The sequence below is a fragment of the Lissotriton helveticus genome, chromosome 5_1 (genome assembly GCF_964261635.1).
Source record: "Lissotriton helveticus chromosome 5_1, aLisHel1.1, whole genome shotgun sequence".
NCBI classification, from domain to species: domain Eukaryota; kingdom Metazoa; phylum Chordata; class Amphibia; order Caudata; family Salamandridae; genus Lissotriton; species Lissotriton helveticus.
Genome location: NC_136065.1, coordinates 319,820,520 through 319,841,576, shown reverse-complemented (window position 1 = coordinate 319,841,576; position 21,057 = coordinate 319,820,520). Strand labels below are relative to the sequence as shown.

At 51.2% G+C, this 21,057-nt stretch overlaps 1 protein-coding gene across 1 annotated transcript in view; it reads right to left on the bottom strand.

The window, feature by feature from the left end:
- TTLL10 (tubulin tyrosine ligase like 10) overlaps window positions 1-21,057 on the bottom strand; it is a 389,096-nt gene that overhangs the window by 103,693 nt on the left and 264,346 nt on the right. Inside the window, exon 4 of the mRNA XM_078642368.1 lies at window positions 1,142-1,260. Coding sequence (XP_078498494.1) covers window positions 1,142-1,260 — 119 coding nt within the window. The remainder of the gene's footprint in view (window positions 1-1,141; window positions 1,261-21,057) is intronic.

Genomic DNA, 21,057 nt, shown 5'->3' with positions numbered 1-21,057 from the left:
TCTCTTCTGTTAGGAAGAGAACACCTCGTCGTTTTACAGTTTTCTAATGTTGTAATGATGGCCAAACATGAACTTTCCATTGAAATCACTGGACTGAATGAATATCCCAGAAGATAGTGGCCTTTTCAGTTTGCAAACTATTTCATTGCTATTATGCGATTGGAAGAGGTGGCAATGGCACGGGTAACCAGTCAAGGACAGTGATCTAGATGAAAAATGTCTTAAAAATTCTGCAAACTGCTCTGCCGCAGTCACCTCTGTCCACGCGCTGGGGCAGAAGACACTTTTTCAAGGCACTGCCAACACACTGTACAACCCAAGCTCTGAAGTAACCTTATGAACATTCTATCTACTTTTTACCCATATTTGTACTTTACAAATAGCTGATACAAACTAATAGCTCAACCTGAAGACTAACACATTTTGATGTATTTTTTGGCACATCACACACTCCTTCTTTACAGCCCCTTTCCACCACCTCATGTCCCCTCAATACATCTTCTGTTCTCCAGCAGTGAGAATATAATCCTTCTAAGACCACATAACATGACTTATGCTTTCAGTCTTTTCTCTCTTCTGTCTCTTCTCTGTCCCTCTCCTGTTCCTTGCAATGCTTGAAGCAGCCAAAGTGCAGCTCTAAGGGCAATATACACATCTTCCTTGGCATAGCATTGAATTGAAATTGATGGTCGATGCCTCCAATTGAGGATGCCTAAGAATTATGCATAAGCCAAGAGCAAACATGCCAACGAGTATTTAGTTTCCCGTGTGACGCAGGTCAGATGTAGACAAGCAGCTTCCTCAGTCTTGAAGGACTGGTGAAGAGTTAGTCACATATCCCCTAGCCCTGTTCTTTGAGTGGTAGGAACTTTTGGGGGGTCTAGATGATTTCTGAACAGGCCAGTGATACTAAGGAGGCTATGGGACCTTTAAGGACACTGGAAAAAGGGCGGAACTTAAGCTACCTGTTTGGCCAGAGGAGACAAGAACACTACAGTATTAAGATATCAGAGGGCAGATAACACTCCAGCCTCATGTCTCCAGTTTGCAAGCTGTGTGCTAAACAATGCCTGTGACATAACAGGGACTTTAGACTTCCAGATGAAAACAGCAAAATAGAGCAGAGTAGAGGCGGGCTTACCTTCCCTGAAGGCGCGGTAAGTGGCAGGGGTCTTAACTTCACACCACTTCAGCTTGTAGTCCTCGCGGCTTGGGTCATAGAGCCGTTGCCAACCCTTGGCCATGAAGTAGGATGCCACCCTGCGGGAGCAGACAAATAAGGAAGCGTGGTGACACCTGAGTAAGACAAATGTCTCTGATGGCCCAAGACAGGTCACTAAACGACAGAATGCTCAACATGAATGCAGCCAACAGGGAGCTGCAAAGGTACCTGCAAGTCTACCAGTAATTAGCTCGGACATCTGGTCATAAAAGCCTTGAGAGAAAGCACAACATTTTAAGGTAAAAACATATAACCCTACTTATTTACATACAACAAGCACTGAGAATTATATAATGCGACTTGGTAGAGACACATTAAAATGCTGATACACTTACCAGTGAATCTTGAGATAAAACATTCCATGATAAAAATAATTACCACAAAACAGAATGCCGGTCACAACCTAAACATAACATCCAGAGCGCGGCATCCATGACCAATCTTGGCCACTGCCAAGCTTCCAATCAACAGACACCTTGTGGGCAAACTGGTGTCAGAGACTGAAGGCTGAAGCGGAAGGATAGTCAGCCAACCTTGCCACCAGGCCAGCATCCACCCACACAACCATTGCCAAAATCACACCTTTGGCTGCAAGGACGAGACAAATAGTTCATAATGAAGGCCTTGGTCCCATTAATTCAAGTGTGTGAGAAAATAATCTAGTATCTTGGCCAGAGAGGTGCCTAGAGGCCAGACCATGGGTGATGAGTACTAAAATCTATTTAGTGCTCCACTCCTGCATTGCTCAGGTATAGGCAAACCAGAGGTCTCTCCCACCCTCCAACACCCCACAGCTACTTGAAAGGAATGAAGCAGGCAGGGGTGAATTCCATATAGTGCAGACCAAGCACCTCATCCACTTGAGGCCTGTTGAGTCCATATGCATGACTGTGTGGAAGCACAACTTATTCTCACCCTCTATATGACTTCTTCGTCTACCACCCCCACTTTGATCTCACAGCAATGTCAAACTGCCAAGTGGCATGTGATTCAACAGACGTAACCAATAAACAACTAAATCGCAGACATGGCAACTTAACCATGCTGGCTAAACGAAAGGAGGTCTCTGGTGAGATCGCCTCACGCCACATGTTGTTGGCCCTTCTTCTGGCCTATCACAGGCACTGACTCTGAGGGACACCACCAGCTACCTGCAGACCGGTCTGGCCATGTCTGGTGCGGCTCTGGGCGCTGTGCAATGTTTTTGGCATGTGTAGAGCTCACAGCCGCTAGGAGAGCCCCGTGCAGCTGTTGGCTGCCCTAGGGACACCTCACCAATCACACCAGGGCTTTCAGTGCACACCTCCATTTCCGTCAACCTGATAGGATGTTTCAAATATTGTGCTGGACCAACCGGTAGATGTATCAATTATTTGCTAAGTCAACCTGCGAAGGGATGTTTCAAGTGCTGTGCTAATTAGCCTGGGGGCTGTGGGGGAGGAGCATTTGAAGTGCTAAGTTAGCCTGCCATAGAGTGTTTCATAAATTGCTGTGCTACTTTTCTAAGACAGTTTTTAGGTTGTCTTACTTTGTTTGAGGCTCGATCTGGATTAAAAGAAAAAAGGATAATCTGTCGTCATATTGCTGGTTCGGTGACACTGTCAATATTTATTGAAGCACATTACCTTGTAAAATCAGGCCTGCTTGGTAGACTAGTAGACAAATGGATTCAGCTGACCCTAAATGTCTACCTTTACATTTTCGCACACTCTCGTCTTCAAGTACCAGTTTTCCGTGGTCCCGTTTCTGTGAAGCTGATTAGAATATCGTATTTTTGGTTGCCCAAATGCCAACTGATGTACCAGAGAGGCGGTATGAAATGCGTTACTTACCTGTAACAGCAGTTATCCAGTATTGGTGTCTTTCATAGATTCACATGCCTGAATCATTCCCCGTCGTCGAGACGGGAGCCTCCGGTAAATAAAAAAGTAATGTCCTATAGACATACATAGAGAAAATAGGCCCAAGGGTCTCCCCTTAGTGGCCTTTCCTTGTCCTTATGTAAAAAGGACCAAACTCTTATAGTCAGCCAATCAGCTCCGACCTCCCTCTAGGACCTCCCTGGGAGGAGCCCCAGTCCCTCAGATTTTCGTACGCACCCAACTAGGTTGGCATAATATTGTTAGAGAGGGATGTGAGACCTTCCAGGGGAGGTGGGAGGGTTGCATGTGAATCTATGAAAGACACCAATACTGGATAACTGCTGTTACAGGTAAGTAACGCATTTCTTATCCAGTATTTGGGTGTCTTTCATAGATTCACATGCCTGAATCAGAATAGCTAGCAATCAGATATGCACCTGCGTGATGGAAATGCTCTGTAGTCACAGTAGACAATGCATGTGTCGTCATACAACATGTGGACAGCATAAGAGTAACATCACAATAGCAAGGAACGTGCATACCTGGATGGCGGGATGTAGGAAGGCTCACATCACTGAAAGAGATGGCGAAGCACTGCCTGGCCCACTGCCGCCTCCTTCTGAAGTTCGATATCCAGGCAGTAATGTCTGGAGAAAGTGTGTGGTGACTTGCAAGTCGCCGCTCTGCAAATGGCCAAGTTTGGCACCCCAGCGAACAGTGCTGCGGACGTGGACATCGCCCTGTTGGAATGTGCAGTGACCTGATCAGTCAAAGGCCGTCCGGTCTGGTCCCGGCAGAATGCAATCGTTGATGAGATCCATCTTGAGATGCTTTGTTTCGTGAGGGACAGGCCCATTCTTGGTCTGCTGTATGTCACGAACAGTTGTGAAGAGTTTCTGAAAGTCTTAGACGTATCTAGGTAGAACCTGAGACATCTTTGAGATCTAAAGAATGTAGAGCCCTTCCTGCTGCGGTTGAAGGGTTCGCAAAGAAAGTTTGAAGGATTATTGGCCCATTGAGATGAAAGGCTGAAGGCACTTTTGGAATGAATTTTTGGGTTCGGTCTCAGCACCATGCTAGCCTTCCTGAACTGCATGTGCGGTTCCGAATGGACTAGCATAAAAACTGCATTTGCGGTTCCTGAATGGACAGAGCTTGGAGCTCGCTCACTCTTCTGGATAGAAAACCGCCTGTAGCCCACTGACTCCTAGTGGGGATTTTTCACGAGACATACTTTGGGTCAGCTCCGTGTACTGGTTGAACGGATGTTTCATGAGCTTGGTAAGAACCACATTGAGATGCCAGGAGGTGGCAACATCCTTACTGGCGGGAAAGATCTATATAAACGTTTCAGAACTTGCTTAAGCAACCCGCTTGACCAGAGCGTGGGTTTGAATTCTTTTATAACGAGATAGCACTGTTAAATGTACTGTAATGGATAGATAAGGCAATATTTGCACCAGTAATGTGGAGAAAAGCATATTGCTGCGGTTGACACCGCAGACACAAAGCGCTTCCCTTTCCAGGAATATGTTCATGTGCTATCCGCCTTGCTCTGGCAAGAATGTCTACAGTCCTGTGGATTATTCCGATTGTGGAACTCTGAACTCAGTCTTGTGTCAGGGGTCAGGTGACCAATCAGAGAGACTTCAGACCCTGATGTCGAACCGCATTATCGATCATAGTAGCAGAGATAGGTACTGCCGCCGGTGGATCGGCGGCTACAGGGATAGGTGGTGGAGTTCTGTGAACCAATGTCGCCTCGGCCCAATTGGGGCTATTAAAATCAGAATACAAGGCTCCACCAACCTTGTCTTGAGGACAATGGGAGCATCGGGAATGCTGGAAAGGCCTACGCAAAGACATTGCGCCATGCGGTTGGAAATGCATTCCCTAGCCAATTACGGAAGTGTGGGCATCCGGCTTCCATTCACGCCGCAATTTGATCCATTTGCGGCGTGTGTTATCCGGAGAAGATGTGGCCAATGATTTGTTGGTCCAGCTCCCTGTTAGAATGGTTTCTGCCTGCTGAACGCATAGGTGAACCCATTGTTCGTCTTATTCTTGGTAGGCAATCTTGAAGGCCCAGGAAGACCGTCAGCAGTGCAGGCAGATTGATATGTAGTGTCCTCTCCATAGGAGACGACCTTCCGCATTTTGTGGCGACGTGAGGAACCGCCGGAAGTAGGAGAGACAAGCCTTGAGACAGTTTTTGAGAGGATATTCCTCATTGTAGGACTCCGGCCATGTGAGGATTCTCATTCATGTGGCAAGATGACCCTGTAGATTGTAACCACTGCTTCGATAGCGCCTCTTGTAGAGGTCTCGTTCGTAGTTGAGAGCGAGGAATCAGGAGGATACACTATCACTCTCAGATGGGAAAACCTTTGCTGACCGTGTGGCCAGGGTTATACCTAGGAAACTGATGTACCTAGGAAACTGATGTAGTGAGAAGGTTTCAGGACCGATTTTTCCTGAGTGAGGATGAGATCCAGCATCGAGAACTGAACAGGCTTTGGGAGACCTGGACACGTCATTTAAGGATGAAGCCTTGAGCAGGTAGTCCTTCAGATACCGAAAGACTTGGTGTCCTAGTTATGTCGCTCCCAGGGAACTGTATTTCGTGAATATGTGTGGTGCAGACTGGAGCTCGAAATGGCAGAACGCGAAACCGTAAATGCCTGCCCACTACTGCAAATCGTAAGTACTTTTAGCGATTCCTGTGAAGTGGGATATGGAAGTAAACGTCCTGTTTGCTGGACCTCATGGATTACCATGCGAAACAAGTGCCTCTTTTAGGAGGGTGTTGAAGTCTCTGAAGCCCAAGGTTGGTCTCCTCCTCTTATCCGTTTTCTGGATTTAAAAAGGAAGCGGGAACAAAAACCCTTTTCCCTTATGAGGAGGAGGTACTCTCGCTACAGCTCCTTTGAGGAGGAGGAACTCTCGCTATAGCACCTTTCTACAGCATAATCCAGACGTAGAAGCAGCTGTATATCCTGAGAGCTCCGCTGCCCGTTCCATGAGAAGACAATTTCTCAGAAGATGGGTGCTTGTTTTGCTATTGTCTGCGACTGAAGGCATTGTGGTCTACTCTGGCCTGAAGAGCTGGAAGATTGGAATTGATAATGTCCTTTGAGGGAAGACCTTCTTCCTCCTCCCGTTGTATGAAAGGACTGGTTCATATACTGAAGAGTGTCCAAAGCTCTCGCATTGTTTGTTTCGTTAATTTTTCGTGCCAATAGTGACCGGCCCTCATCTGGCCCGTCCACCAACATTGTTTGCACCTCAGGACGGAAAGGACCCTCCTTGGATCCGCAAGAGTGCTGGTCCAGCCACTTGCGGAACCCTGTCGTAGCAATATTCCTCGCGCAGTCTATGGTTTAACGCCAATGCCTCACCTCAGCGGAATCCACCTAACTTCCTCTTCGGATGAGTCTGGTAATTCCGGTTGGTATGGGGCCAGTGTGCCCACAATTTTCCATGCTAGCGTACCAAGAGCGCTAGAACGTTCACAGAGGAAAACCTGTTCGTAAGGTTGTCCACTCTTAGACCCTCCTTATCAGGAGGAGGTGACAACGGGGCCGAAGGATCCCTGGAGTTTTTCTAGGCCGCCTGTGGCACTGCGGAGTCCGGCTTAGAAAGTTCCTGTTAAGCACGCCGGTGCTGTATCTGGCGCCTTATACTTCTTCTCCAACGGAGGGATCACCAGTGATACAGAGGAGGGGTACTACCGGACCCTTACCTCTTCTGACTATAGGTAAGGGATAACCCGGATCGATCTTACTGCCTTCTTGTAGGGTTCTTTGAAGACGTACAAGAAGCAGGCCTGTTCTTGAGAGGTCATGGAGATCTTAAGACGTTGAGCAGTTCTCCATACCACCTTAGAAGAGATGGTGGAGTTCCTTCTTCGTCGATGAATCCGTCGACGAGGTAGCCGTCATAGAGTATGCCATCGTAGACGCGCAGTCATAGATGACCATACCCCCTTAAAAGAGATGACAGACTCGGTGGATCTCCTCCTTCGTCGGCAAGATGTCCGTCAGATAGTATGCCGTCGTAGATGAGCAGTCATAGATGAGGCCGTCGTAGACTACTCGTAGACAAGGCCGTCGACGCCGTCGTAGACTAGCCTTCGTAGCTGAGTCCGTCGTAGATGAGGTCATCCTAGACTAGACCATCCTAGACGAGGCTATCGTCGACGAGTTCCTCGTAGACTAGGCCATCTTAGACGAGGGCCACGTAGATGAGGCCCGCGTAGATGAGGCCATCTTAGGCTAGGCCATCCTAGAGAAGGCCCTGGTCGACCAGACAGGCCGTCATAGACGATGTCTTCAATGACTGTGTCGCCGTAGACGAGTCCTCGAAGATGAGCCTACGTAGATGAGGCTAGCGTCGATACCGTAGACAGGGCGTCGTAGGCGAGCAGTCGACTCCTTAGAGTAGCCCTTGTAGACGAGGCCGTCATAGACTAGGCCGTCGTAGACTAGGACATCGTAGACTAGGCTATCGAGCACTAGGCCTTTGTAGACGACTCGGCCATCGATCATTAGGCCTCCATAGAGTAGGCCAGTAGACTAGGACATCGTAGACTATAGATTAGGCCATTGTAGACTAGGTCCTCATAGACTAGGCACTGTAGACTAGGCCCTGTAGACGCTGTAGACAGGCCTCCGTAGACGGGCTGCCGTAGACAGGCTGTCATAGACGCGCCCACTAAAATGCGCCTACGTAGATGAGGCCATGCGCCTTCGTAGATGAGGCCATCCTCGTAGATGAGGCCATCATCGAAACCGTAGACAGGCCGTAGACATGCCGAGTAGTCTTCGAGATGAAGGCCTCATTGATACCGTAGACAGGCCTGCGTTCCGAGAGGCTGTCGTCGATGGTTGTGTCGGCGACGTCGATGGTCTCGCCGTCGACTGCCTCGTCGTCGACGGTCCTCACTGACTGCGACTGCCAGGTCGTCGACGGTCCACGCTGACGTCGACGGTCCTCGCCGTCGACGGTCCTCGCCGTCGACGGTCCTCGTTGTCGACGGTCCTCGCCGTCGTCGACGGTCCTCGCCGTCGTCGACTGTCCTCGCCGTCGTCGACGGTCCTCTCCGTCGACGGTCCTCGCCGTCGACGGTCCTCGCCGTCGACGGTCCTCTCCGTCGACGGTCCTCGCCGTCGACGGTCCTCTCCGTCGACGGTCCTCGCCGTCGTCGACGGTCCTCGCCGTCGACGGTCCTCGCCGTCGACGGTCCTCGTCGTCGTTCCTCGCCGTCGTCGACGGTTTTGAAGTCGACGTCCATGGTGTCGTCGACGGCCTCGTCGTCGACGTCGACGGCCTCGTCGTCGACGTCGACGGCCTCGTCGTCGACGTCGATGTCCTCGTCGACGACGCTCCAATCGTCGACGTCGACGGTGTCCTCGTCGACGTCTATGGTCCCGTCGTCGACGTCATCGTCGACGCTGACGTCGTTGTCGACGCTCTCATTGCAATGATGATGGTTTTGACGTCGATGGCTTCTTAGGCTGTACCTCAGGAGGTATAGACGACGCCTTTCTGAACGATCCTATGACCAGAGGAGGGGACATAGACGGCTCATACGTCGTCTATTTTGTCCTATATTTCTCCAAAGCAAGTCCTTTACTCTCCTTTCCCACAGAGTGGGGAGATTCTTGAAGGACTGCGCCCGGAAGACCCTTGAGCGGTCTTTTTTGGGGCCTTCTCAGGATGGTACCCTGAGGAATGAGTCTGAGGAGATTCTCTATTGAGGTCTCCTGGACTTTGAGGGCAACACCTCATCGCAGTAACTGGAGAAAATAAATAACCTCCTTTCTGGCCTTAACCACATTAACAGCCTCTGTTCACGACCCTTCAAAGTCACTTGAAAAAGCAACATACCTTGTAGCCTTTGGTCTGTGAGTGTGAGGAACCGAGCAGAGCCACCTCTTGGAACAAGAAGTGCAGGCTCCAAACAGAATTCTTCCGTTCTTTCCCTTGTTAAGCCTTCTGTAAAGAAAGTATTTGAAGATACAGAATGTATTTGAGGATAATCCATAGTAGAAAGCCAAATTAAGTGAAAAAAAACACAGAATCTGAGCAGAGCTCAGAGGAGACTCCCTTAGCACAACGTGCGGTAGAAAATCTGAGGGACTGGGGCTCCTCCCAGGGAGGTCCTAGAGGGAGGTCGGAGCTGATTGGCTGACTATAAGAGTTTGGTCCTTTTTACATAAGGACAAGGAAAGGCCACTAAGGGGAGACCCTTGGGCCTATTTTCTCTATGTATGTCTATAGGACATTACTTTTTTATTTACCGGAGGCTCCCGTCTCGACGACGGGGAATGATTCAGGCATGTGAATCTATGAAAGACACCCAAATACTGGATAACAGTAAACACATTAGGACACTGGACTGTAGGGAGCTTCGCTGAACACAAGAGTGTAAGAGGGCCTTCTGACCCAGCATTCAGAAGTTTCTCTTTCTGCTTCCCGCTGTTTAATTTGAAAGACAACGGCGTGCCTGAAATGCTACAGTAAAACTAAACTACATAACAGCACCCTCACTTTCAATATAATAAATGTTATTTATTTTGATGCAACTTGAATTAACTCGTTGATATGCATTACTTCAAATGCAAACATTAAGTAAGCACTTTAGGCACAATCACCAGACATTGACATGAGCAAAAGTGACATTCAACAAGATTTCACATGAAAAAAATCTCGAGGACATTTCACACACAGCATCCAGAAAAAATATATACGTAGATAGATACATAAACTGCAAACAACAAAAGAAGGTGTTTTATGCACATCTCTTAAAAATATTTCAACCACAACACCTGATAATTGGGACAGTTCAGGCCAATTTAATTACTTCTGTACCATGTAGAGGGTGGCATTATAACGTCTGTGGGAGTTTTGTGGTTTATCTGGGCTCATATGTGTCCATAGGCATAAAAGTACTACACCACTCTGCCTAAGCGTTTCGATCGCTCACGTGAACAACAACATTTTATGAGATCTTCTTCAGGGCAGTTGTACAGGGAAAATATATATCAAGAAATCCAATTTTTAACCAAGATATGTGTCTTTAATGTGTGGTTCTTCAGCTGCAATTTATATGTTCCTACATGAATATTTTCAGCCAACTTTCCATATGGGCAAAATGCTCTTATAAACAGCTCGAACATCCATTAGCACGCAATCCTTATCCCAAATCAATCAAATTAGGCGCTTGTTAAGCGTGACTACTCACTCGTAAGGGTCTCAAGGCGCTGGGGGGGGGGGAGGGTTATTTAGCAGGCTCCAGTCATCAAGAGCCTGCCGAAGAGCCAGGCTTTGAGGTTTCTTGCGAAGATGGGGAGCGATGTTGTCTGTCTGAGGTGGAGCGGCAGGCCGTTCAAGGCTCGGGCCGCGAGGAAGGAGAAGGAGCGGTTTCCCGATCTGGTCTTTCTGGTACGGGGGACCACAGCGTAGGAGAGCTGGGCAAATCGTAGGGTCCTCTGGGGTGCGTGGAATTTGATTTGGCTGTTCAGGTATGCTGGTCCGGTGTCATGGAGGGCCTTGTGGGAGTGGGTGAGCATCTTTTTTTTTATTTATCTTTTTATTGTTAACGAACATACAGTAGGTGGTGGTCATCACAATCAGGTGAACAACTTACACAAGCGCATTTCAGGGAAACATAGTACATACACAATACATCGAGTGCAGAAGGTGTGCAGAGCAATGCACCATAATGTCTTTACAATGTGAGCGGTTCGTCAATTGTAACAGTTCAGGGGGTTGGCAAATGTTGCCTCTGTATTCGATCCAATCGGACCACACTTCTATCCATTTCCGTGGACATCCGCGCGCCACATACACCGTTTTTTCCCGGAGCATGCACCAGTCAATATCAGTCTTCTAAGATCCCAGTGTAGGAGGGCCGGTCGCCCCCCAATGCTTGGCAATGTTACGCTTAGCGATGGTAAATCCCAGTGTCGCCCATAGCTTCCCCCGGGGTGGCAGATCTGTGGGTTCCCAGATGTTCAGGAGGCACCTTTTGGCTTCCACTCGTAGTTCCACCCCCCTTACCTCTTGCCTACAACGGGTCACTCGGGTCCAGTAATTACTAATCAGTGGGCATTCCCACAGTACGTGGAAATAAGTCCCAACCTCCCAACAGCCCCTCCTGCAAAGCCCATCCGCACTCCGGCCCATTCGCTGCAGTCTAGTACCTGAGAGGTATACCCGATGCAGAATTTTCAGCTGAATTAGCCGCAGCCTGGCCGATATGGCCACTCCTTAGGGGAGGCAAGTGCATCCCCCCATTCCTCCTCGTCTATTTCCAGCCCATCCGCTTCCCATTTCCCTTTGAGGGGCAACAGCAGGTCTGGGGAGTTGTTAATGATTTTCTTATATGTGAGTGAGATGGCGTGTTCGGGGAGGTGGCCGTCTAGGAGTCTATCCTCCAGGGGGGAGTAGGCAGGGGGCTGCGTTCCTGCGGGGATGTTTGCCCGGTGGGAGTGCCTAACTTGTAGGTATCTGAAGTACTCTGTATGGGCTAGCTCGTAGGTATGTTGGAGTGATGCAAAGGATACCACACCCTCTGGGCCCCACAGGTCCTGGATGCGGGAGATGCCGATGAGGTTCCAGTTTCTGAACCCCTTGGTGCGGCCCAGCTGTCCTAGCTTCTCTGAGACCCACAGGGGGGTTGCCATCGTGAGAGTGTAAGCCCATCCCAACTTTCGCTGGACTATGTGCCACAGCTGTACCGAATGTTGTGTGGGTCCAGTGAGTTGATACCGACCAGGCCTAGAATAGAGCGCCGCCTCGAAGTTTCCTCCCGGCAAAAACCAGCGATCCATGCCATACCCTGGGTCGTTACCGTAACAGTATGTGCCTTGATTGATGGCTGCGAGGTGGGCAGCCCAGTAGTATTTACGGATGTCTGGGAGTGCTATGCCTCCGTCAAACCACCCCAGGGTCAATTTTTGGAGGGATATTCGAGGTGTACCAGGCCACAACAGCTCCCCCTGCGAGGCCTCAATGGCCGTGAAGTATGAGTGCGGGGCCAAGTCTGGATAGTTCTGTAGGGCGTATAAGAATCTTGGAAGCGCCATCATTTTGAAGAGCGCTGCTCTTTCGAGGAGGGACAGTGGGAGCTTCCGCCAGGAGGCCGCGTCCCTCTTAAAGCGTTGCAGGGGCGGCAGAAGATTTCTCTCATATCTGGTGGTTTTGTCCTTGGAGATAAAAATCCCCAGGTAACGGAACTCCTCAGTGGCTACTGTGATCGGGCAGTTCCGTCGGGCGACCGGAGGGCTTCCCTGCAGGGCGTATAATATGGATTTTCCCCAGTTGATGCTGTATCCAGAGTTCCTCCCGAAGCTGGTGAAGATGTCCATGGCCACTATAAGGGACTTACGAGGTCTTGTCAGGTATAGAAGGATGTCATCTGCGTAGAGCGAGATGCTGTCCTCCCATCCGTCAGTCCAGCGTATCCCTTTCAGGGAGAGGTCCTATCTAATCCAGGCAGCTAGTGGTTCTAATGAAAGCGCAAAAAGTAGGGGCGAGAGGGGACACCCCTGTCGTGTCCCTCTCTCGAGCGCAAACACTTCAGAGGTTTTGTTATTGACAGAGACCTGAGCTAGGGGTTCAGAGTAAAGGAGACGCACCCATCCCATGAAGCTAGGTCCAAAGCCCAGTTTTCGGAGGACCGCCATCATGTATGGCCACTCGAGCGTGTCGAATGCCATTGCTGTGTCTAGAGACACTACCACCGCATCTTCCAGGAGGCTGTGGCAGCGCCCCAGCACTCCGTGTAGCCTTCGGAGATTGAGCGCTGTGTTCCGTTGGGGCATGAAGCCAGATTGGTCTGGGTGGACCAGAGCGGAAAGTACAGGTTGGAGCCTATTCGCGAGTACCTTTGCCAGGATTTTAGGCTCTGCATTTAGCAAAGATATGGGCCTGTAAGAGGCGCAGGAATCCCATGGCTTCTCTTCTTTTGGGATAGCCACTATCGTGGCAATGTGCTGGTCGCATGGCACTGTACCCTTTTCCCTGCTCTCCTCGAACATTCGCTTTAAGTATGGACTCAGGCCGTCAGGCGTGAGCTTGTACAGTTCTATCGGCAAGCCATTGGGCCCGAGGGCCTTTCCCGATTTGAGGTCCCTGATCGCCCTGCTCAGTTCTTCTACGGCAAGCAGCGCTTCCAGAACGTCCCGTTCCACTTCGGAGAGGATGGGCATACGGATGTCGGCAAACAAGGAGGTCGAGTCTTCTTCTGGCTTGTCAGAGCCCCTGCTGTAAACTTTTCGGTAGTGCGATGCGAATTCCTTGACTATCTCACGGGGCTCCACGATGATTTCTCCAGACTCAGTCTTGAGTTGTAACACTACCCTCTGAGCTTGTTGCTTTTTATCTAGCCAGGCGATTAGCTTGCCAGCTTTGTCCCCCTGGTCATATAGTCTACCTTCCTTATCTCTGGCCATGGTCCTAGCCGCATCAGTGGCCAAGGCCCTGTACTCCGCCGCTTTGAGTTCCATCAGGTGTATTGTTCTCGGTTCACCCCCCGCTTGGGCCGCCGTTTCCAGTGCGAGGAGGTCTCCCTCCATGGTAGCCATTTGTTCCTCCCGCTCCCTGCGGCGTCCGGCGATAGCAGACAGGGCCTCCCCTTTTAGCACGGTTTTAAAGGCTTCCCACAGCACCATTGGTGAGTCCACCGTGCCGTCATTGTCCTCAAAGTACCGGTCAATCGAGAGAGTGAGCTTTTTCCTTATTTTGTCGCTGCGCAAGTATCAGGCATTTATAGGCGCAACGCAGCCCCCTGCCTTTCCCCGAATGTGAGGTGGGCAATCACCGGTGAGTGGTCCAATATGCCCAGTGCTAGATGTGTAACTTCGTGAATCGTTGTGTCGGGCTGCATGGGCGTTAATATGTAATCTATACAGGAAAACGATCTGTGTGGGGCAGAAAAGAAAGTGTACTGAGTGTCTCTTGTGTGGCGGAGGCGCCATAGATCAGTGAGACCGAATGCCTCAAGAAAATCCGACAACCACCTGTGCCCCACTGGTATGTCCTTGGGTGGGTTTTTGTCAAGGGTCCCTGAGACTACCACGTTAAAATCGCCTCCCACTAGAAGGCGGCCCTCTGGGAGAGAAAGGAGAAGCTTGCCCAGGTCCTGATATGATTGGGTTTGAAGACCAGGCGGCATGTAGGCCGCTACCAGATTAATCCTGCGACCCTCCCATCAGCCCGAAATAGCCACAAAACGCCCTAAGGGGTCAGAATCTGTGTGGTCAATAACTAGGGGAGAGTGGGACGAAGCAGAATGCCTACCCCTCGGGACCCAGAGGTGAAGCCGGCATGTGCCGACAAAGTATAGCCCCATCTATTCAGCGCGTGGCATGTGTTGCCTAATAGATGCGTCTCCTGCAGGAGTACCACGTCAGGGAGGTGCCTCTTGACAAATTGTAGTACAATGGTTCTTTTAAGCTTGTCCCCCAGCTCGTCGACGTTCCAGCTCATTATCTTCAAACCTTTATCCCACTTCATAGTAGCGCATGCATCTTCCTGAAATACCCTCCCCAAGTTTCCCAACCTCGTGCAAATGTGAATACATACATTTCTGACGTGACACCCCACTTGGACTAGTGATGTGTGCTTCCTGCATGACCGCTTCCACCAAACTTCCCCATCCTCCGCCCCCCCACCCTCAACTCCAGGCATTCTGTAAACATATAGCAAAACATTTCTGGTGTGGCCCTTCCAAGCCTCGTCCCTCGCCACCCTCGCCTTCCCCCCTCCAACCCCCTTCCCCCCCAACTCCCTCTCCAACTCCAGCATCCAAACACCCCCACAACCCCTTTCCAGTCCAACGGGACTCACCCCCCACCTGAACATTTCGCCCCCCACCCTGCTCCCTGCTCCGTAGGTTTCAAACTACCCACTGCCCCAATTACCGGAGCGCCTTTCGCCCAGATCCCAACTCAGGAGATAGGGAAAAAAACGCCCCCTCCCGTGAACAACTCCTGTCAGGAAGTGCGTACCGGCCCCAACTCCAGCCGCCGCCCAACCCCGTCCCCAATTCCTTGTGAGTACCCTAAACATTGAAGCGTTCAATACAGTTCTAAGTAATCAATCAAAGGGCCCTGAAGCAGGGACGCGCTGGTTCAAGAATAGAGTCAAGTGTCAGCAGTACCCAAACACAGTGTCATACATTACAGTTCAGCTGGGTCCCATCCTGTGGTCGCCACCTTCAACTGCCCGCTGCATCTCGGCCGGACCCCCACCTGGGGCTGGCCGACCTAGATCTCCACGATCGCTGGCTCTGGGCATCCTCCTCCTGTCTGTTCGCCACTGAACCAGGCGAGGCGACACGGTTTTCCCTCCACAAGCTACGGTCTTGCTGCGGCTGCTCGGGTAGGGGTGTACTGACCAACCAGCTCTGGACCTCCGCCAGTGATGTGAAAAACAGGGACTTGCCCCCCGCGATGACTGAGTTTTGCCGGGAAGAACATCATATACCTGAGGCCCCGCTGGCGGAGCGCCGCTTTTACTCCCACAAAGGATCTTCGTTCCTGCTGGACCTGCAGAGTGAAGTCAGGGAAGAAACGGATCACGGCTCCTTCATGCTGTAGGTCGCCTCTTTGCCTTGCCGCTTGGAGGATGGCGTCGCGGTCCCTGTAGTTGAGGATTTTAGCTATGATGGTTCTTGGTTGCGCCCCCGGCTTGGGTTTGGGGACCGGTGCACGGTGGGCACGCTCCACCGTGAAGATCGTGGACAGTCTCTTGGGCTTGAGGTGGGCGAGGACAAGTTCTTCCAGGAACAGCTCGACGCTGGGCCCCTCCATCCCTTCCAGAACTCCCACTACTCGGATGTTACTCCTCCGGGCCCGTCCTTCCTGATCCTCGAGCTTGAGGGCCAGCCGGCGGTGCTGGTGTACCAGGTCGTTCACCCGGTGTTCAAGTGCCTTTGAAGAAGCGTGCAGCGTCTTAATCTCAGATTCGTTCGCTTTGGCTCTATCCGACGTTTTGCCCAGGTCCGTTCGGATGAGGTTCATTTCTATGGAGATCTTATCGATTTTCGTTTCAAGATTTGCTCCCAACCCCTGTTTCGCCGCCATTATGGAGGTCAGGGATGGCTCCTTCTGGCTCGCCTGATCGTCTGTCGCGCTGCCTGTCTGTCCCTGTCCCACCGGGATTGTGTACTTGTCAAGTTTGTTGGTTTGGGTGCCAGCTCCCCCTTTAGGCCTCATGGTGATATGATTTATGACCACGTGGCAGCCCGTCCCCGCTGTCGGGCACCTCAGGGGTTGTGCACTGAGGCGTAGTACCACGTGTACCTTCCGTAAGTTCGAGGGCTTTCGAGCCACTGGCCCACAAAATGTTCGAACGTCACCAACCAGGGATCTCCGAGTTGCCCGCCACGAGGCCCGCCACCAGCAGGTAGGTTCTCCACTGTCAGCACCACTCCACGGGTCCCTGCGAGGTGCGCCGTGCACAAACGCCGTCTCCCGGCCCAAAGCCGGGCCCCGCGTCACACACCGGGTGCCCAGGGGCCACAGATCCACTGCCAATGAGTCAGGTGCACACAACCAGCCAGCACCCCCACCGCCAGCAAGGCCCCACCGACAGCTCCACCTCCGGGGCCTCTGTTATCTTCCTGGGTCCAGGTACCTGCTTCCACTGTTGAGGGGCCCTCCAAAGTTCCCTGCACCACGGTGCCACCGGGCTGCGTCCGATTAGGGGGTGTCTGCTGCCGGCCTCTACGAAGTTACAGCGAGGTGCCCCCGGGGCACTCCTGCCGGTGTCCTCTAGGTCGGGCCCACACCGCTCTCCACAGGGGCCCCTACCACCTCTCCATCGGGGCCCCGTGCACTGTTAGACTGCCCCTGGGTCTGGCCCCCCACCACAGGCCCCAGCTCACTTGCCTCTCAGCCGCAGTTCCGCTGGTTGCACCGGCCGTAGCGCTATCTCCCTCCTCCTGTCCTCGGAGCCTTCGGGGGGGGGAGAGGAAGGGGGGCCGTCTCCTCACCCCAGCAGCCCAGTGCAATCCGACGGGCCCTCCGGTCAGTCCTCCCGCTCAGCGCGGGAACCAGGGCACCGCCCCGAGCGGCCGCCGCAATATATCTTGGCAGCCAGGCCCCAAGCCGGGCCCTCTAGTAGGCGAGTTGTCCGGCCGCCGGGCTCCCGCGCCGCACCGCCACCCGGGCCGCGGGTGCGTTCCAGGGGCGAGTCTCCGGCCCCCAGCAGAGTCAGGGCTCGAGAAAGACACCGTCAGGGAGCGCTTCAAACCGGGCGTCCAGGGCGCTTAAGCAGCAGCGCTCCGGGCCGGATTTTAGACGGATATTTTGAGGGGACAGGGTCAGTCCCAGCCGAGCTCCCTTCCTAGGCGACCATCTTCGTAGGCGCCCGGCCACGCCCCCCGTGGGTGAGCATCTTGAAGGTGACTCTAGCTTCGATGGGGAGCCAGTGGAGTGTGCGCAGCTGCTGGGAGATGTCGCAGTGTCTTGGCAGGTAGAGGACCAGTCTTGCAGAGGTGTTCTGGATGTTCTGTAGCTTGCGGTGAGGTTTTGTTTATTTCAGCGTAGAGTGTGTTGCCGTAGTCCAAAGGTTTATGTGTTCAAGTAAGCAGAAACAATTGCTCTGTATCGCTTACCTTCAAGCAACGGCTCCTCCAACTTAATTGGTATCTAAAAGCAACTTTGTGTGAACCGGGTGCCTGGAGTGTGAATACTCAACAAACTGCAGTATTCACACACCGTTGTCACAAGTGAGGGTGCTGTTGTGTAGTTTAATTTATTAGATCCCGACCCACAATGGCCTTATTAGAGTCCACCCACGTCTTTCTTGTGTACGAAATGCTACAATGGCATTAAAGTCCTTATGACTCAGGCAATGACGGAGGCCATGATGGGGACCATCTCCATCATAGGCTCCTGCCTGCGACTGCGGCTGCAGCCTTTAACTTGTGAACAGGGCTTTTCACCACTCACTTTGGAGTATCCTGTATGGAATGCCGAGATTAGTTGACTGTTGTTTATCTGCATTTGAGGGTGGCACTATCGAATTTCGAAACCAACAATATCATGGCACAAGAATATTGAGGACAGAATATACAAGTATAAAATATTGAAAGGTAAGTGCTGCTAGGAAAGTATAGATTTACTAATTATAACTCTGCATCTATTTACCTTGAAGATATATGTACCTTCTTGATACATACATGTGAAGTTAGGTGTAGAAAATCTAGACTTACCTGTCGATATTTTATTTTCAATATTCTGTCCTCGATATTGTGTCCCATCAATATTGTTGTTTCGATATTCAAAGGGCACACTGCAGTTGAGTTTCAGTGCTCGGACATGAAGTGGCCAGATAGTGGATGTGATACTTTACCTGTCTATTGTGATACTATTGCCAGCATGCTGAGAGGTGGTGGCAAATGCCCTTGCCTCTACTGCAGAGTTATAAGGCGACCAATTAACACAGTTTAACACCCTCTTTAGAAGGCATTAGGACTGTTAACATCCTGATCAGAGTACAGTAACAGTTAATTAGCACAAGTAGTGCATTTTCAGTCCTGCACAGCCAATTAGAATGCTGCATGGGCCTGAGTCATCACTGCGAGAGAAGGACTCAGAGTAATGCTATTATCAGTAAGGAATTGCAGCATTACCCCTTCATCCTTCTCGCTGTGATGAGTCACCAATTGAGATGTAATCGAGCCAAAAAGCAGGCCAGGACAGCTGCACAGAAAATGCAAGCACAAGCTTTAAACCATAGGCAAAAAAATGTGCACAACATGAAAACCAGCATTGTAGAACCCAACCAGTTGTGAACCCCTGAACCAGTGGCGGCTCCTACGCTAAGGCGGAGGAGGAGCGTCGCCCCCACTGCTTTGCGGCAGTGAAATAAAGGAAAAATAAAATTATAACTTGATGCTATTATCATTTTATTTTGTCCTGCCGCAGCAGCTTTGTGGGGTGGAGCGGGTCTGCTCTGCTCTCAGAGCAGAGGGAGGAGTGGTGGGCACACTCTGTAAGTGCGCATGAATGTTTGGCTGGCCATCTCGGGCTGGCCAAACATTAATTTGCACTTTGCATGTTTTCCACCCAGGCTGATAACATGCCCAGGCTCCCACTGACTGTCTGAGTGTCAAACCAAGGTGCTCGGACCAATCACAATGCTGGATTGCAGTGTTGTGATTAGCTTAGGGGAACCTGGGTGTGCTTCCGGTTCTAGCCGGGACAAGGGACTACGAAGCAGCAACACGGCTAGGATGCAGCAAGAAGTTTTTTTTTTGCTTTCTTCTTTTTTTACACACACCCCCTGCTCTACCACCCCCGATCCGTGCTGGCCACCACTGCCTTAGACCACCCGAGAACGCGACACACAGGTAGAAGGAACTGCCCAGTCGGCAGTCCAATAGATGCCCTGCAAAGAAGCACCCTGCACCACAGCCAAGGAAGCAGACATGCACAGAGCAGACCTCCAGTGGAATCCCAGAGGAGAATATAGACCACACTGCACATAAGCCAGCCAATATACAGACTCGACCCACCAGCTGAAGGCCAGAATTGAAGATGTACCCCCCTTCCAGACAGTACCAAAAGTCACAAGCAAAGAGGAGGAGACCCAGAACCCCTTCCCCCATTCCAGGCAAAGCAATACCACCCTCCGCACATCAAGCAAATGAAGAGCCACCTCTTCAGGAGACTGAGGGTCAGGAAAGAACACAGGGAGAACACTTCCAGCCAGAGAAATGAATATGTGCTTTTGGGCCCAACCACAGTGCAATCCTGTCAATGAACACACAAAGGAAAGGAGACCAACAAGACAGAGAGCCCAGTGCCCCAAGGCAGCAGGCCAAAGTTAAGGCCAACAAAATAAGCACCTCCAAGGACAAAATATGTAACTCCACCAAAGACAAGGGCACAACTGAAGATACTGGAAAGCCCACAATACCAACTGCAGACACCAAGAAAGACACACTACCTGTGGGACAGGACCAAAATGCAGAAGATCCTGAAAAGAACCAGGAGACCAGACCCTGAGTGGCCACAGGACCACTCCAAGGGTATTGGAATGCCTTTAAAGCCACCCCCTGAGTGTTAGGAGGAGAAGGGCTAATACCCAATAGAATACCATCCTGGAGAAACTCCAAATCTGAGGTAGTTGAAACGGAAGGGGAACCAGACACGGCCTAACACCCCAGGCCTGAAAGTCATCTATTGTAGAACAGAAGAAGACATAGTTGACAACTGTCAGGACATCTGCACAGAAGAAGAAACAAAAGCGGAGAGACCCAGAAACCTCAAATCTTCCCTTGCGATACCCAAGCTCACAGCTTGAGGTGTGCCAATGACTGAACCAGGAGATATGGAAACTGCAGGGAGATGGGACCAAAGGGAGCCTCCAGCGCCACCTCCAACTCCACCAATACAGGATACAGATAGCACGGGCCATGCTGGAGCTAACCGAGCAACCAGAGCCCCCACCCAACATACCCGAAACAGCAAGGCAAGGAGGGAAAGTAAACATCAGGCCCCCAGCCAAGGGCCCGTCAGGGCATAGTCTGCCACCCACAAATGGCAGATTAAGAAAAGAAGACTTTACAGCCAGCACCACCTCCAGTCCTGCAACCAGAAGGTCATCTGGACATTATTGCAGAGACGGAGGCCACAAACACCATCTTTCAAACATCCACTGACACAACAGGAAGGAACTCGGCCTGTTGTGCCACATGTACCAGGGCAACCAACACACTTGATCTCTCTCACCTGGCTTCTGCCAAAGCCCCAAAATCCTTCACTAAGGATCGAGCAGGTAAGCCCCATATGAGGCATCCCTAAGCACAAGATAAGTTGCAGTGACTTACGGTTGCAGTCCACCATCTACCTGGCGATCCACATGATCCGAAGGCAAACAATCACCAGGATTTAAGGAGGACCCGCTGAGAAGAGGAGCCAAAATAGAATCAACCTAATGGAATGTCGCAAC